Consider the following 18739-nt stretch of genomic DNA (forward strand, 5'->3'; position numbering starts at 1 on the left):
TATTTGTGTGCTGCAAGCTATATTGCCTCTTAACACAAATACAGTTTTCAACTGTAATATTGTCTTCTTGGGTTAAACCTTCAGCATAGAATTATACCTCTTAAAGAGTGGATTATGACACAATTTTAGATGGATTTGGTAATCATATGAAATTCAGTAAGGCAAATTTTTGTTCCCCATGGAAGTAGTTCGTTAGTCAGCTTGCAACTGGGACGAAGTGATTACCCAAGGTTAGTTGCTCAGTGATACAGGCACCTGTCCTCCCCCCGCCCCCCTCATCCCCCCCCCCCCCCTCCCGCCACTCCCCAACTCCTTCGTGCTAGAATGTACACACACACACACACACACACACACAACTTTTTGAACCAATTTTCTATTGTATCTCTCAAACTTATGACAAATAATGTGTCAGTTGATAATTATAAACATTTAATTTTATCATTCTTCCATAAATGGCTACTTAAATGGTGTAAATTTACTTAAGTTCATAGCTACTCAAAAATATATATATTAATGGTAATTATATTAGTTGAGAACTATTGTTATCGTATTTAATTAACTATCAAAGAAAACATGGTATTTAGCAGTTTGCATGTTATGTTATTCATAGTGTGTAAAGTGTTACCATATTGCTAGCACTTTCATATAACATCTGTAAATTTCCTTAACATATTGGAACCCATGTTCATTGTGTTTTGCCCAGGTAGTTGTTGGACCAAAAAATAGGACTTATCTTTTGATTTAGTATTCAGATTTTGCACAATTACTGTTTTAGTCTTTACTAGATGTTGTTGGCCTTGTGTGCTGTGCAGAGTGGAGAAAGTAAATTCATAATGAACGAATATATTATAATATTCATAAAAGGTTAAAATGTGTCAAGTGGTGACACAATTGAAGTCTGTGTGGTATGGGATAAGCATGTAGCACATAACCTGTAAGCTATAGCTAACAAATTGGCAAATGATTGTGTTAACAGCATATATCAGCATAACCAATAGTTTGGCTAATAGAGATGTCAAAGTCAAGTTTGCCACTATAGTTAAGTTTGTCACTTTTCTGGCATTAATTTAATGACTTTGCATATAAGAACATGCCTGATTGTAAAGAACTGTCCTGCATATATGTTTCATACATACCATGGTGCCGTTCTGAGTAGTGATGACATAGTAACATGAATTCTCGAAGTGTGCAGGTCACCAGGCGACAGGCAACTCAAATGGCCACCCCTTTGGAACAATGAGCTGGACTCGCTCAGCACTTGGGAAGACAATTCATTTCTGCAAACGTCACATTGTTTTGCAAGAGCTGTAGATGTAGCTAGCTTAAAATGCAGAATTGTCTGTCTAGTCAGGCATTAGTACATCAGTGTTAGTTTATATATGTCATTCTCCATCTGAATAAAAAATTCTTCTCACCAAGCAGTGGCAGAACACGCACACAGAGGAAGGTTGTAATTAGGCAAGCTTTTGGAGCCAGTGGCATCTTCCTCAGGCAGAGAAGGGTTGAAGGGGAAGGAAGACAGGTGAAGGTAAAGGAATGGAGAGGTCCAGGAACAAAAGGGTAGAGAAGGAAAGACGCTTTCCTTACGCTTTCCTCTTCATCCCATGCAGTAAGTTTCCCCTGACTCCCGGTTCTGGGCGACTTTGCCAAAAACAACCCTTTTCTTAGACCTCTCCATTTCTTTTGTTCTGAACGCACTGGAATATAACATGCCCATATCTCGGAAGATATTCTAAATTTTTAAAAAACTTAGATGCATGTAAGGAAATACCACTCTCTTAAGTAGCTGTAAAAGTTTGCATGGATGTATAGAGGAATAGCTGAATGTTAATCTGTTTTCTCCTTTTTGTTGTTACAACACTTATAGGCTATAAACTTATGGTTAAGCTTCAAGTAAACGAAAGACTTTAATACAATGTGAAATAATTAAAACAAACTCTGTTCATTTATAGTTCTTATATTTACAACCAAATGCCTTACACTTCACAATCAGGACAAAAGGTTATCAACTAAATAAAGAATATGAATGACATTTCTGCTCGTAACAGTCCAGATGTGATTCAGTGGCTATAATAATGCCTCCCTTTTAACATCTCCTACTCGTGCATCAAGCCTTTGTATGTACCAGTTTGCCATACACAGACAACTCAGATATCCCACATCCCTGTTCTTCCAAAGCAACTATACTGGAACACTTAAGTGGAGGGAGAGGTTAAGTCCCAAAAACGGGGTGTTTGCTATTTATAATGCGTGGCTTTAAAATTGTCAGGGTTTTTACTTGTATCTCAACAAAGAAATAGTAGGAAGAGTCAGTTTAGTTTTGGAAAGTATGGGAAAAAAGGGGTCATTGCTGTTAACATTTTGTGTGTGTTGGCACCAATTTTGGTAATAAGAGTTGCTTAAAATTCTCATGGATGCTTCTATATTATAGGACACTTTTGGTTCTTCCTTTTAACATTGCAACAACTATTATAGCTTGAAATATTATTCCACCAGTCATGGTGTCTACAGTTTATAAATTGTCTGCTTTATTGTGTATGTATAAAATGTGGCCACCTTTGGCATGTATTCATTACAGTTCATTAATTTCAAAATTTCTTATTTATTGCTACTCCTGCGAAGCTAGTGCCTCGTATCTCATTTTAAAATGTAACATTAGTAATTTAGAATTTTCTTTTGTTCAGTCCAGGGGCTTTTGGCAGTTCCCTGCATTTAAGAAAATTGTCTTCGACCTTTTATATGTAAGGTGTCTAGTGTTCTTTTTTTAAATGTGTTAAATATGACAAATGAAATGTGTTTTTCCCTGCCCCATTGCTGTCAGGTGCTCCAGGTGTCCTGGCTTCACCATTTGCAGCCATGCATGGTCTTGGCTCACCGCTTACCTCGCCGTATGGCAACTCCGCAGTTGGAGGTCTGGGAGGTACGAACCAGCTGGCCTGTCTTCTCTCTGTCTTTCTCTGTCTCTTTCTCTCTCCTGTTCTATCACCAGGAGGCACATAAAACTAGCTGGTGGTGGCTGCTCCTGCAATAAGTCAGTAATGTTGGATGTGGGTTCACATTTGGTTCAGGCAGCAACATGCCTAAAGGCTTTTTCCCTGTTGCAGCAACACTACTGCATTGGTTTTTGTTTGTAATTGTTTTTGAGGAACTGGCTTAAAGTGACTGCTTTTTTTTGTTGACATATGCTTGCTTTTAATTTGTCCCAGTGAGATATGGGACAAAATTTTGTCATATGCAGAGGGTTGTGTGTTCCTGCACGTCATGTTTGGGGACAGCTGACATCCTATATCAGTTTCTTTTTTTTTTTCCACTTTAAGAAGTGTTCTGTGTGCCTCCAATACCTAATGCCATTATGTTGATTCAGTTCTCTTCAGGTTGCTCTTCTCTTCTCTTCCCTTCCTTTTTCTGGATTTTGGTTGTTCAATCATTGTTGCATGATAATGTATCAGTTTTGATGGATTCAGTTCATTGAATTACACATTCCTTCTAGGAAATATTTACATTTCTGGAAAAAAAAGACAACTTCATTTAAAACAGCAAAAATAATTTCACACGGAACAAAACTTAGAGCTATGTGTATATGATGGCAAATATGGAATAAATTAGACACTTCGTTTCTGAGCTCACAAAAATGGTGATCGGTTGACTGTTGTACTACACTTTCAAAATAATTAACAATTAATGATTTCATTGGTGTAGGTCTCATACCTAAAAACGTTTATTTTCACATTGATATAACCAAAATTAGTAATGAATGTAACAGTTTTTAAAAAGTAGTGTGTATTTATTGTGTGCACAAATTGAAAAGAACGTTCACTAAAGGGTTTGTGAAATTGCAGTGAGAAAGTGAATTTTGAGAGGTTTTGTCAAATGCCTTTTCAGAAAGAATCGAAGAAAAGGAAAGAAAATTCGAAACTTGAGTAACAACAGTTGGGTTCCTGCTACTGTATGATTTAGTGAGTTGGGAAGAAACTGGCTCATTTCTGTTAATTCTGATAAGCTGAATAAAAAGATTATTTTGCTATTGTGTATCATTGCTCTGTTATTCATAACATAAATTTATGGATTATTCTTAGTTTTAATGTGGTGAAGGTTGCTATAGATCTTGCAATATTAGATATGGATTCAGCAACGTGATTGGAATCGTTGTTGCAAACATTGGCAACAAAGTAACAGGAATACTCAGTAAGTTATTAATAAAATTAAAGATTCTTCGAATGTTTGAAAAGGTATTTTGGACTTCCTTTGAACAGTCTTCCGTCTTCACCCATGCATACATTTGAATGGCAGTTGCTTAAAACTGGTGTTTTGTGAAAAGAACGTCACCATGTCAAGCAGTCTGTGAATACTTGATGGAATATAAAGAGCTGATATTCAGTGTGGTGACAATAGTTCAGTTGATCTCGGCAACTGCTGTGGGCTGGATGTGGCAGCTTCGCACACCAACCTCAAACAATAATGTAATAAGATTTTGTAAAAGGCTCTGTGGTGATGCCACAGTGTAGGCACCTATTCGCAGCCATTCGCAGTACTGAGAATGTCGAGGGTCTACTTATACCATCTTGACTATAGTAATTTCCAGATATTATTTATCAGTAAACTTTCTTTTACTGGCTTTTTGGAAGTTTTACTTTGTGCTGTGCTGATGCTGCAAGAGTTTAAATATTAGCAGCATTTGGAAGCAAATGTTGTAGTCACGATCCCTCAATAATTTGCACCATACTTACTAATAAATGTCTCTCCCAAAAATTACCACAGCTCAGATCTACATAACTGCTTTTATTTTTAAAATATTCTTGGCAGTTGGAAACAGTTCCTGTGAGTAACTGCATTGTGATTAGGTGTGTGTGTGTGTGTGTGTGTGTGTGTGTGTGTGTGTGTGTGTGTGTGTGTGTGTGTGTGTAGTATTGATAGAGGTGTTTCTTGATGCCAGAATACAAAACTGACAAGTAGTGAAAATAAACTCTAGTTTAGAAGGAAGTTTAAGTGTGTTCGTGTGACAATGATTCCAGTGGAATTTTGATTCCAAACTGAGATGCACCATCCAAAGCCAGCAACGTAGGAAAATGTCATGACAATGTGTATTTGTGCGCTGTTTCCTGTACCAGGGGTAAGATTCAGCTCTTCGGCAACTTTACAACCGCTCACCTTATTATCCTGACCTCGGAAGCAGTGGCTATTAAGTCTTCCTACATTTGAAACAGTGACTCAGTGAAGGATGCTAAGATGCATAGATAACAACTGCCTTTGTCAGTTTTTTCAGTTCTGAGACAGAAAACTTTATTCTTGCAGAGGGATTGTAGGGGCAGTTATGAAAAGTGCTAAAGAGTGAACATTACTTATGTAGTAGAGTAAATTTGGTACGTAGGACACTTAAACTGCTAATATAAACTGCTTGGAAAGGGAACATTCACAGAAAGGGACTAGCTATCAACCTGCATAAGATGGTGATGAAACAAGTTATGTATTGGCAAAAAAAATTACTAGGCAAATACTTAAAATTCCTGAAGAATGGCAGACCCGAGGCAACTGATCTGTGAATGTTATGGAGAACTGGATTAGATGCAAAATAAACACAAAGAAACTACTGTACGTAAATATCTTGAGGGTATAAACTTGCGTACGAGAAACCTGGATGGTACAATCAAAAATTGTGGAGATGCACTAGAGAAAAGATTAAGCGCATGGGAAAGATGATACTCCACAAAGAAAGAAATGGATTATTTGGAATTCGTATACCAAAGAAATTAAATGTCAGAAAATTTTCATACCTCTGAAGAGAAAGTTTCGAAAGTCTCTCCTGCTTGATGTTGCATTATATGCCAGAACATCTTCACAATCTGTGCAACCATTTCAAGACAAGTTACCAAAAATTTCAGAGTTAAAGACCTATTTAGTTCAATTTTTTACATGATACACTTTTCGGATGGACATAGGCAACATATTTCTTAAATTTGTGTGTGGCACAGAAATATACATGTAGAACATAAAGGGTAAATGTCATTACTAAAAATCCCAGTTCATGATTGATTTTCATTCATTTGTTACTCAATTTTGTGCTATCATTCAAACATTTTGTTGAAATTGACTGCGAGAAAGAAAAAACTGTGCTTTGAAAATATGTGGATTAGTTTTCTTTTTAGGAGCTACTGTTAACTTCCCTCTTGTACCCCTTATAATAATGGCCACAATGAATAAACTCATTTATTTAAAGTGGCTTTATTTCCCCATCGAAGTCTCATTTGCAGAACAAGTAAACAGCTACCAAAGTCAGGGAGTGAGGGGGGAAGAGCAAATAGACAAAGGGAAGGGAATGGGGGATGGAGAAACATAGGGGAGTAGGAGACGAAGTCCATGCTTTAAGACAAAGGGTAATAATTAGAGAAACAGCGATGGAAACGAAGTGCAAAATAAAATTCTAGGGAGAAATTTCACAACCATCTGAAATAAAAGTAGTGTAAGGGAAGGTGAGGGCCTCAACCCTTTCCACGTCAACAGCTTTTTTGAAAAGATAAGGAATGAAATCTTAGACAATAAGAAAACAGATTAGGATATAAAATCTGGATAGTCACTTCCATATCTAGCCTCCGCAGATGATTCAGCAGTATTTTCTCAAACAATATGGCAGCTGTGCAAGTCAACCTGTTGAAAGAGATGGCAGAAAAGACTGAAGTGTACATGTGTTTCAAGAACACGGAATTCATAATGAATAGTAAAAATGCACTAGAATTTCTACCCGCAAGCTACGGTAGAGTAACTAAGGGAAATAATACGTATGAATGCTCTAGATAAAGAACCGAACAAAAATAGAGCCCAGAAAATTGAAAATGGCTTATCAGTTAATGAAGACATTTAAAATTAAAATAACCCTCAGTAAAAACTAAAAGCCAACATCAAAAGAGCCATACAACTGCTGTGCCTTTATACAGCAGAATACCGTATTTACTCGAATTTAGGCCGCACCTGAAAAATGACTCGAAATCAAGGGAAAAAAAATTTCCTGAATCTAAGCTGCACCTGAAATTTGAGACTCGAAACCAAACCGAAACAAAGTTGGTCCATTGTAATATGAGACACAATTTAGGTCGAATGAATGAATGACGATACAGCTACAGTAGTTTGGTTCGTGCGGTAAGCTTAGCACTTAAGCTTTACCAGGTAATCATTGCTATGCGTCGGGCACTCCGTCCGTATTTATACGGGTACGCTTCATTTTTCACGTGCTTCGTCTGGTTTGAACTGATTGGTTGTTTTTTTTTTTTATCTGATAAGTACCATTCTCTTTTTTATAGGTGTTTGTCACTCTAAGCTGAAAATGCATTCGTGTACTCCAGAATGAGATTTTCACTCTGCAGCGGAGTGTGCGCTGATATGAAACTTCCTGGCAGATTAAAACTGTGTGCCCGACCGAGACTCGAACTCGGGACCTTTGCCTTTCGCGGGCAAGTGCTCTACCATCTGAGCTACCGAAGCACGACTCACGCCCGGTACTCACAGCTTTACTTCTGCCAGTATCCGTCTCCTACCTTCCAAACTTTACAGAAGCTCTCCTGCGAACCTTGCAGAACTAGCACTCCTGAAAGAAAGGATATTGCGGAGACATGGCTTAGCCACAGCCTGGGGGATGTTTCCAGAATGAGATTTTCACTCTGCAGCGGAGTGTGCGCTGATATGAAACTTCCTGGCAGATTAAAACTGTGTGCCCGACCGAGACTCGAACTCGGGACCTTTGCCTTTCGCGGGCAAGTGCTCTACCATCTGAGCTACCGAAGCACGACTCACGCCCGGTACTCACAGCTTTACTTCTGCCAGTATCCGTCTCCTACCTTCCAAACTTTACAGAAGCTCTCCTGCGAACCTTGCAAGGTTCGCAGGAGAGCTTCTGTAAAGTTTGGAAGGTAGGAGACGGATACTGGCAGAAGTAAAGCTGTGAGTACCGGGCGTGAGTCGTGCTTCGGTAGCTCAGATGGTAGAGCACTTGCCCGCGAAAGGCAAAGGTCCCGAGTTCGAGTCTCGGTCGGGCACACAGTTTTAATCTGCCAGGAAGTTTCATTCGTGTACTGTCGTGCATTGTTTGTTGCATTCTGATAATGAGTGTTTACGACCTGTCGCCGTTCGCGGCATGGTTTGCTTTTGTGCACGCTATCGCCGCTTACAATTAAAAAGAGAGAGAGGAATCGTCTCATTAGCGAAACAATGGCAAGAGACTGCTATTTGTTGTTACTTACACAGCTGCTTTCTTTCGTACTGATCAACAAGAACCAAATAATAGACTGCGTATGACAGATGTTCTGAATGAAAGTTTAGTGAAAATTTTTCTCCGTTTGAAAGTCTTTGCAGACGCCTCTTTAGTACATTAGATTCTGCACAGAAATAAGTAATCTTAGATTTAAAAATCTAGTCAGTTGCCTTGCTTCATTTCTGACTGTATCACTATTCAGAATAAAAATAATACGAATATAAACATGACATGATATGTATATTCTTCCATGTTTGCTGTTGTCTCACTTGAGTTTCGTAGTTTACTAGGCAGACAGGATTTAAATGAGATAGCATGAAACTCCAAGGAATACATGGCAAATTGTTTTCATTCGTATTATTCTTATGGTGAAGAGAATACTGCATGTAATTAACAATTCATAAAAGTTCCTATTAGCAAACATCTCTTGTCACACGCAGGAAAAAATTCAGAATGTAGAGTTGGCCATATTGACCAACATTCCAAACAGTGTTGCCAGTTGGATTTTTGTAGTGCATTGAAAGACTGCTACATTTGAAGATGAACAATATGGAATTTGTATTTACTTCATTGGATAATGTATGGAAATGCAGTGGTTGAAACTCGGGGCGGAGAAAAAAGCTCGTCGTCTACCTGTTTTATAGCGCTACATATATTCGACATCAGAAGTTAGTTGCGGCGGCACCTACCAACATTTTTCAGAACTTACGCTTACTTTGCATTTGATTCTAAGCTGGTGGTGGTTTTTTGGATTACAAAAACCGGAAAAAAAGTGCGGCTTAGATTCGAGTAAATATGGTATTCAGTTCTCAACAAAAATCAAGAAATTAAAGAGTTATGGGAAAAGGAAATGAAGGTGCTATGGAAAATATTTGGTCCAAAAAGGTACTGGGATGCTGGGATGAAAAGAAGTAATGAAGCAAAAGTGCCAAAATGCAGCTCAGTTGGTTCAGTGTAGTGAAAAAGGATTCAACAGGAATCAGTGTTATGAAAGCAGAAATTCTAGACAGGCAAACTTTTTGAACTAGGATTAGTGAGTTCAGGGGTTTCAAGAATAGGTCAGGAAGCACGTCACAGTATTGACAAGTGAAAGAAAAGTTAGTGCATGCTGAAAGAATGAAGAAATACAGGAATGATCAAAAACCAGTAAGGAATTAACTTCACATGGTCCATAGATGGCTGAAATCGAAGAAACAAGAATTACTATGAGTAATTATCTTCAGAGAAAATCAATAAACTGTCATTGCCTGTCTATAAATGGTTCAGACGGTTGTTTGTCTTTAAATGCATGAGAATTGTCATAGGTCAGCTATAGAACTTTTGCTCTTTTATATTTATGCTTTGTTGACTTATTGTTTGAAGGCACTTCATAAGTAGTTAATACTTTTATTGGTTAATCTTGGGTCATTCGAAGAAAATATCAAACTGAACGAAGACAACACGTGTCAGATTTGTTCATGGAACCTATTGAAAAATGTTAAAGGTGTGAGTAATGTAATAATTTGCGAGTAGTTAGTACTTGTAACTGCACTACACTGGCACCAAGGAACTATTGTAATTAATATTTAAGAGTCCCAATTACACTAGCTCAGTAAATAAATATGTACAAGAAGGATCTAGATTAAGATAAACTTTTTTACAGCAGCTGGGATGCCTCTAGCTGGTTTCCAGATGGCTGGTGCAGCAGCAACCACTGCTCTTGGTGGCGCTGGAATTCGCTTGGCTGGCTCACTAAATACTGGTGGATGTGTACTGCTTGTCAGCAATCTGAATGAAGAGGTATAGTTCATTACAGTTACAAAAATAACTTTCAACAGTGTTCCTCCCCGCTCCCCTCCCCCTCTCGTCCTGAGTAATTGTACTGTTCTGTCCTGCACTCATGTTGTCGTAAATTGCGTTCTCATAATGCTTTGTTCATATTTGCCTTTTTCACTATTGTGTTTAGAGGAAGTTACATGTTCTGAAAATAATTATCGTAAGTCATAAAGATAACAGTGTTTCAAAATTAATGCAAAAGCACATTTGAACATTTTGTTTGATAATCATTTCCTTATGCATCTCATAGCTCACATTTGTTATGCTCTGTCACAACTTTGTAAGATCCCATTAACACAATTGCCTCCAGTGTGTTGAATTGTTGCCTTCGCTTAGTTCGAAATGAGTCTTGAACGTGGATGTACAGGTAAACTTCATTGACTCAGTACTGTGTTCAATAAAGTTTCGATGATTTTTTATTTTATTTCAAAAGCAATGCCTTTGTTCATAGACAAAATACCACAAAAGAGCAACACCCTGGGTTTAGTTTGTAGTTCTGTAAGAATTACGCTACATGTGTTTGTTGGTTATTCCGGCTGTGGAAACTTGATCTAGTTTGTAGTTCTCCTTCTTCTTTGCCTCCTTCTTCTTTGCCTCCTTCTTCTTTGCCTCCTTCTTCTTTGCCTCCTTCTTCTTTGCCTCCTTCTTCTTTGCCTCCTTCTTCTTTGCCTCCTTCTTCTTTGCCTCCTTCTTCTTTGCCTCCTTCTTCTTTGCCTCCTTCTTCTTTGCCTCCTTCTTCTTTGCCTCCTTCTTCTTTGCCTCCTTCTTCTTTGCCTCCTTCTTCTTTGCCTCCTTCTTCTTTGCCTCCTTCTTCTTTGCCTCCTTCTTCTTTGCCTCCTTCTTCTTTGCCTCCTTCTTCTTTGCCTCCTTCTTCTTTGCCTCCTTCTTCTTTGCCTCCTTCTTCTTTGCCTCCTTCTTCTTTGCCTCCTTCTTCTTTGCCTCCTTCTTCTTTGCCTCCTTCTTCTTTGCCTCCTTCTTCTTTGCCTCCTTCTTCTTTGCCTCCTTCTTCTTTGCCTCCTTCTTCTTTGCCTCCTTCTTCTTTGCCTCCTTCTTCTTTGCCTCCTTCTTCTTTGCCTCCTTCTTCTTTGCCTCCTTCTTCTTTGCCTCCTTCTTCTTTGCCTCCTTCTTCTTTGCCTCCTTCTTCTTTGCCTCCTTCTTCTTTGCCTCCTTCTTCTTTGCCTCCTTCTTCTTTGCCTCCTTCTTCTTTGCCTCCTTCTTCTTTGCCTCCTTCTTCTTTGCCTCCTTCTTCTTTGCCTCCTTCTTCTTTGCCTCCTTCTTCTTTGCCTCCTTCTTCTTTGCCTCCTTCTTCTTTGCCTCCTTCTTCTTTGCCTCCTTCTTCTTTGCCTCCTTCTTCTTTGCCTCCTTCTTCTTTGCCTCCTTCTTCTTTGCCTCCTTCTTCTTTGCCTCCTTCTTCTTTGCCTCCTTCTTCTTTGCCTCCTTCTTCTTTGCCTCCTTCTTCTTTGCCTCCTTCTTCTTTGCCTCCTTCTTCTTTGCCTCCTTCTTCTTTGCCTCCTTCTTCTTTGCCTCCTTCTTCTTTGCCTCCTTCTTCTTTGCCTCCTTCTTCTTTGCCTCCTTCTTCTTTGCCTCCTTCTTCTTTGCCTCCTTCTTCTTTGCCTCCTTCTTCTTTGCCTCCTTCTTCTTTGCCTCCTTCTTCTTTGCCTCCTTCTTCTTTGCCTCCTTCTTCTTTGCCTCCTTCTTCTTTGCCTCCTTCTTCTTTGCCTCCTTCTTCTTTGCCTCCTTCTTCTTTGCCTCCTTCTTCTTTGCCTCCTTCTTCTTTGCCTCCTTCTTCTTTGCCTCCTTCTTCTTTGCCTCCTTCTTCTTTGCCTCCTTCTTCTTTGCCTCCTTCTTCTTTGCCTCCTTCTTCTTTGCCTCCTTCTTCTTTGCCTCCTCCTTCTTTGCCTCCTCCTTCTTTGCCTCCTCCTTCTTTGCCTCCTCCTTCTTTGCCTCCTCCTTCTTTGCCTCCTCCTTCTTTGCCTCCTCCTTCTTTGCCTCCTCCTTCTTTGCCTCCTCCTTCTTTGCCTCCTCCTTCTTTGCCTCCTCCTTCTTTGCCTCCTCCTTCTTTGCCTCCTCCTTCTTTGCCTCCTCCTTCTTTGCCTCCTCCTTCTTTGCCTCCTCCTTCTTTGCCTCCTCCTTCTTTGCCTCCTCCTTCTTTGCCTCCTCCTTCTTTGCCTCCTCCTTCTTTGCCTCCTCCTTCTTTGCCTCCTCCTTCTTTGCCTCCTCCTTCTTTGCCTCCTCCTTCTTTGCCTCCTTCTTCTTTGCCTCCTTCTTCTTTGACTCCTTCTTCTTTGACTCCTCCTTCTTTGACTCCTCCTTCTTTGACTCCTCCTCCTCCTCCTTCTTTGACTCCTCCTCTTCCTCATCCTCCTCCTCATCCTCCTCCTCCTTCTTTGCCTCCTCCGCCTCCTCCTCCTCATCCTCCTCCTCCTCCTCCTTCTTTGCCTCCTCCGCCTCCTCCTCATCCTCCTCCTCCTCCTCCTTCTTTGCCTCCTCCTCCTCATCCTCCTCCTCCTCCTCCTTCTTTGCCTCCTCCTCCTCATCCTCCTCCTCCTCCTCCTTCTTTGCCTCCTCCTCCTCATCCTCCTCCTCCTCCTCCTCCTTTGTCGTCGTCTTCTTATTTTTTTCTTGACATTTGCCTAGACTGGCACTTGTACTCGGGATGTTGCATTCGTGTGGGCTGTGTTCCAGCCTGAACCATACAAAAGGTACATTTCATCACATACTGAACTTCATATCAAAAGTTTACTGATGTGATTCAATAATATACTAAACGAATCCAAACCTTTTGTAATTATTAATTATCAGTCTTACTCTCGGTACAAAGGCGCTCATTAACTGACTTCATTTTCCGTGGCTGTTATACAGCTTATGAAAATTGAGAAAAATATACAATTATATGTTAAATGTGGAGCTATATGTTCTACTTAACTTCTGGTTGCCAACAAACTTTGATGAAACATTTTTTGCAGAACTAGCATCGTAAAATAAATGGAATCTCTAACACTGTATGATTGATTCAGATGCAATCTGTAAGGGTTGAGATCGTTATTCCTTTCCTGTTTCTTTTCTCCTGGAAGTTTCTTATATTTTTCCCATTACTTTGAACAATGCCACAGGCTGGCTGCATGGGTTAATGGTGATATAATCATGTCATGTGGTGTATTTTGTAGTACTTGATTTCAGCAGTGAAGGAAGCTATCCATCCTTTGTTCACTGTTATTAAAGTGGAATGGTTAAATTCTCTCATCATTCATTGCAAAATTCTTTATGCTCATACTTTACAACAGCAGATATGTTTCGGGTCACCCATTATAGTTGTATGTGTTTGCAGTGAGTGCTCCTGATGCGTAAAGCATGTTTACATAATAGCAAGCGGTAGAGATTTTTCTGTACGATTTACTGTCAGCTTATACAGCAAATAGTGCAAGGGCTCCGTTCTTGGAAAATGTGTGTGTGTGTGTGTGTGTGTGTGTGTGTGTGTGTGTGTGTGTGTGTGTGTGTGTGTGACAGTTGCCGGCAGGTGTACGTCTGCCATGGATCTGGAGATTTCAAAAAATGGGTGATTAAAGCTAAGATTGTGTTTTACATTGTTTTATTTCTATTTGAGTATTTGTGTCCATTTTGTCAGCTAGGTTAAAATGTTAAATATTAGGCAGTTCAGTAAGTTTGAAAAGTGTGAAAAGGAAATACATCATGCTTCAGTAGATACATCAGTCACTAGAAATAGCCTTTTGAATTCTCTGTAATTTTTGTTTTTGGTACTATAGTCAGTTAGTTATTTATAATTTAATGAAATAGTTTGTTGAGTTCACAGCTTCCCTTGTAAGCCTGTAAATTGCTATTGAATAGTACATTATCTCCTTAGAATTCTACGTGTATGCATTTTTGTATGGAATGTACTTCTTTGGCACAGTTTTGAAGATTGCTGAGGTGACATTCTGTAAAGTCTTATTTACTTCTTGGTATGGAATCACATCAGTTTCCCTGCTCTGTCTGTCTTACCTTCACTCATGCATTGCCAATGGCACACAAGGGATAGGATATAGCGAGTTGGAAAAAGTAGCCGTGGTCTGTACTGTAAAGGACTGTACAGAACACTCCCGTGGATATTGTGTGCATACGGGCGTGCAGCTCTATCCATTCAAAATCAATTTTAAGTTTCTTAATTGTAAGAAATTCAAACAACTTGTCATTGGGTACTATAATTGGTTGTAAAATGAGCAGATTCTTATTTCTAAACCAATCCTATTAAATGCAAGTGCAGTTAAATTTTTCATACCCGTTTTAATTGTATGTTACATACAGTTAAAATTCCTCCTGAAACAATAGTAACAAAATATCTCAAGGGGCTTAAAGTGTTGTACTCATAATACAGGGTGTTGATGTATTGGGTGATCAAAAAGTCAGTATAAATTTGAAAACTGAATAAAACACGGAATAATGTAGATAGAAAGGTACAAATTGACACACATGCTTGGAATGACATGGGGTTTTATTAGAACAAAATAAAAAATAAATACAAAATTTCAAAAATGTCCGACAGATGGCGCTTCATCTGATCAGAATAGCAATAATTAGCATAACAAAGTAAGACAAAGCAAAGATGATGATCTTTACAGGAAATTCTGAATATGTCCACCATCATTCCTCAACAATAGCTGTAGTCGAGGAATAACGTTGTGAACAGCACTGTAAAGCATGTCCGGAGTTATGGTGAGGCATTGGCGTCGGATGTTGTCTTTCAGCATCGCTAGAGATGTTGGTTGATCACAATACACTTGCAACTTCAGGTAAACCCAAAGCCAAGAATCGCACGGACTAAGGTCTTTGGACCTAGGAGGCCAAGCATGACGAAAATGGCGGCTGAGCACACGATCATCACCAAACTACGCACGCAAGAGATCTTTCATGCGCCATCTGTCAGACATTTGTGAACTTCATTTCTTTTTGGTTCTAATAAAACCCCATGTCATTCCAACCATGTGTGTCAATTTTTACCCCACTATGTACATTATTCCGTGGTTTATAAAGTTTTCAAATTTATACCGATTTTTTGATCACCCTATATATATGGAACCAGTGATATATGGAACCAGTGATGTAGGATACATTCAAATACAATGAATGTTGTTTGAGTGAAGCCCCCCTTTAAGTAGTGGTTATGACAGAAAGGAAGATATTGCTAGGCACTAGGGTATTCCCTATGCAAAAGTGGATAGAAAAAGGTACGAGAGCCTTTTTCGTTAAAACTATTTGACACATAAGTGCTGGCAAATACTTACCTTTAAGGAGCGAAATGTACAGTACTGACAACATGCACTTATGGAAATAGCTATCCTAGCTTGTGAAACTCTCCAGTAGAAGAGGTGGATAGATTGAGGAAGATTTTATAAAAGGCAGAACACTCAAATCAATCACAAAGATTAGAGGGACATATCTTATTCTTGCAACAGATGGGTGCCTCTCATCCTGTGACCTGTTGTTACTTTTTAATATCCTCTAATCTCTCCACCACTACTTCATGAGGAAGGAACTAAGGGTTCCACAAGCCAAGATACGGTTTCTGCTAGATGGCAGGCAACAAATGTTCAGTAATAGTTATAATACTGGTGCAGCCATAAAATGTTGATACCATGAGAGTTTTGCAGAAACACTCTTCTTTCTTTCCCAGCGCAGGAAAAGTATTTATTACTTCCAAGATTTACTTTCTTCTCAGTTTCTCTTATGTTGCCTTATGATCAAAGTGTAAATTCTCAATAATTGCAGGCATTTTGTTCCTGTGACACTTTATAATGGTTTGGCTTTTTAGTATTGTTGAGAATGCCTTATTATCTGTAGTGGGAATGTGTGTTGATTTGAAATGGAAACATTCTGGCCGATCAGAGTGTATTAGGGTATGACCAGAAAATATCTTCTGTTCCTTATAACACCTTTCTTAATTACTGTCATAATTAATTATGAACCTGTTTTTGTGCATTTTTTGTTGTTTGAGGGAATAATTGCTGTGAACAATTGCTTTCCTTAATACAAATTGTTTCAGAAATTGGGTAGTTTAAACTTTAAATATATTTAGTGGGAACAAATTTAGCAACAAAATGGCAAAAGAGATCCAAATATAATATTTTATACTCTCACTTGGCTATGTAATAGCACAGTGTTTATACTGCCTGTTCTGTGGCATTACATGTAGTGGCAGCTGCAACCTTTAGTGTATTTAAAGTCTTGGCATTGATTTTCTGATGGTAAAAATCTTACTTCCAGATAAGTGCATTAATACTGCTATGCCGATAAATAGCAAAGACAGTACTTCGCATGTTTCATTATATTTATAAGGAATTCATTGACCAGTAGGGCATAAAGTTCATTATGCATTCCCGGTTTTGTTTGCTTAAAGTGTTCAGTTTACTAGGTACATGCAACATTCATGTGGCTGTTAATATTACATCTATTTCATAAGTAATTGGTCTGTTAATTGAATCTATTAGACGCATTTCTGGCCCATTGTTTTGCGGTGATTGCTTATTTTCTACCAATTTTTTAATGTCAAGAGTGGCCATCACAGCTGTATTGTTTTGTAACCTCGTGTTTTAAAATGTACACGACAATACTTATTGCTTACTGGAGAATAACAAGTTTTTGCTTAACAAGAGTGTGTTATTTGCAGCTGTAACATTCAGCTAGCTGCATGGTTACTTTTATACTGAACTTGTTTTTCCTTACATTCACACTCATCATTCCTGGTAGAATATGTACTGATTTTTTTTTCCAGAACTAACTATCTTCTAGACTAGTACTTGCTGGATTCTGGTGTCCTATCACTACTGTGACATGGAACATCTTGCCACAACACAGTGTAGTGAAGTTATGTTTATCTCATTAGTGTAAATCTTTTGTTTATAGAATAAGCTACAACTTCAACTATGAAACAGAGAAGAAAGCAATGTATGTTTATTTCCAGCAGTAATTACTAAATTTTGTTCCATTGATATCATTTTGTTTTTAACTGGTAAATTAATTACATTGCTTTTTCTCTGAAAACATGAGTTTATCATCATTACCATTGTATCATGATTTAATTTTCTCAATCTCTTTTTGTTTCTCTTTTTTTCCAAACATATCTTCTCCGCCTGACCTGTGTGGTGCGGTGTGTCCCCCTGCCCTGGACATCAAAAAATATATTTAATCCCACTGCTCTTCAACTCTATGAAAATCTACGCAAATATATATCTACTTCTGCTCTCTCTCACTTCGTAGATGGTCACGCCTGAAGCTCTCTTTACCCTATTTGGTACGTTATGCACACAACTTTTTTATTATTAATTACCATTAATTGCTTTGTTTTGGTTTTAGATAATGTATTTTTTCTGTAGAGATTTTTTCCTCACTTTTAGATCTAATTAGTTTGTTGTTAATTTTCCACCTGCATTGTAGGATAATTGAACATTTCTCTTTAAAAGAATTGTTAACATCATGCATTCTGGATTAGGTCTGTTTTTTAAAGAGCATGTGACTAACTAAGCTTTTGTAGCAAAAGTACTTTTTCATTTTTTGTTTTGCTTCATTGTGAATTCATCTGTCATTTGTACTTTTCATTGTTTCAGCAGATTCCTGTTGTGCTTTGATATAAAAATACTTTTGTAAAATCTCATAAAATATACATACAATTAGTGTGTGCACAGCTTCATTGAAGTTTCCTGTGAACACACCCTGTAGCTTGACTAGGCTTTCACATCAGATTCTATAATGAATTGCATGCAACTCAAAAGGAATGTTATTCTTTGCTTGAAACTGAACAGTGTTTACTTTTTCTGAGTACCACTAAATTATTTCTTGGAAGTTCATTGTGGTGTTCTTGCTTATGCTTGATTGTGTTTTCAGTTACAATTAAACATTTTATTTTTGTCTTTATAAGAAAATTCTTTCCTGTTTCATACTTCAGCTTGTGGGTGTTAAGTCTTTTTGTTTACTTCTTGTCCATAATACTTCTATTCCAGGTTTTACTTGTGCTCTGACTCTGCAAATGTATTTTGGGAAACATATGAATGGTGGCCCAAAACAATTTTTCTGTTCATTTGAAGTTTGGTCCAATCAGATCATTGTAGCAGGACGATCGGAAATATTTTACCAAGAAGTAGACTGGTGGTTGCTATTTCAGTTCTTGAATTTTTGAAAGGCCAAATCTGTAATTTGGCAGTGTAATAAACTTGGGCGTGCGGGGGGGGGGGGGGGGGGGGTGTACTTTCTTAAAACAAAAGGATCTATATAAAGTGGAGCTGAGTAATTTCAAAATTGTCTTCATGGTGTAGCAGTAACTATAAGCTGAATCCATAAGTGGTAAAATAAACTGCTCTTTTCATGTTCCATATGTCTTCAAATGTTTTAGTTCCATTAGAAGTAGCAGCTCCTTGTTTACCTGCTGGTTCTTTGTGTTCTGAACAAAATCTGACGTACATCGTGTAGCAAAGATACAAAATAGAAATTGTGAAGGTACCTATGTGAGATGTTGGGCACATCCATGACTTAACAAAATAATTAATTAATGAAAATGTCATATTGTGCCAGTAATGATAAAATTACTTTCATCTTTTGACTGTATTTTGAACAGTGTTATTTATCCAATAATTTCGGTTGTTTTGTATACATCTCTTTTGTAGCATTATGTAATCATTTTAAAATGGGTATTTAAAC

At 38.3% G+C, this 18739-nt stretch overlaps 1 protein-coding gene across 24 annotated transcripts in view; it reads left to right on the plus strand.

Moving 5' to 3' along the window:
- The window catches only part of LOC126353529 (polypyrimidine tract-binding protein 1), a 509631-nt gene that overhangs the window by 458258 nt on the left and 32634 nt on the right, over nt 1-18739 (plus strand). For 6 of the 24 annotated variants that reach the window (XM_050002773.1, XM_050002777.1, XM_050002772.1 and 3 more), the window contains exons 9-11: nt 2822-2920; nt 9882-10018; nt 17306-17339. In XM_050002773.1, the coding sequence (XP_049858730.1) occupies nt 2822-2920; nt 9882-10018; nt 17306-17339 (270 nt within the window). The remainder of the gene's footprint in view (nt 1-2821; nt 2921-9881; nt 10019-17305; nt 17340-18739) is intronic. The other 18 variants (XM_050002775.1, XM_050002778.1, XM_050002774.1 and 15 more) reach the window with 3 other exon arrangements.

The sequence above is a fragment of the Schistocerca gregaria genome, chromosome 1, assembly GCF_023897955.1.
Source record: "Schistocerca gregaria isolate iqSchGreg1 chromosome 1, iqSchGreg1.2, whole genome shotgun sequence".
Classification (NCBI taxonomy): domain Eukaryota; kingdom Metazoa; phylum Arthropoda; class Insecta; order Orthoptera; family Acrididae; genus Schistocerca; species Schistocerca gregaria.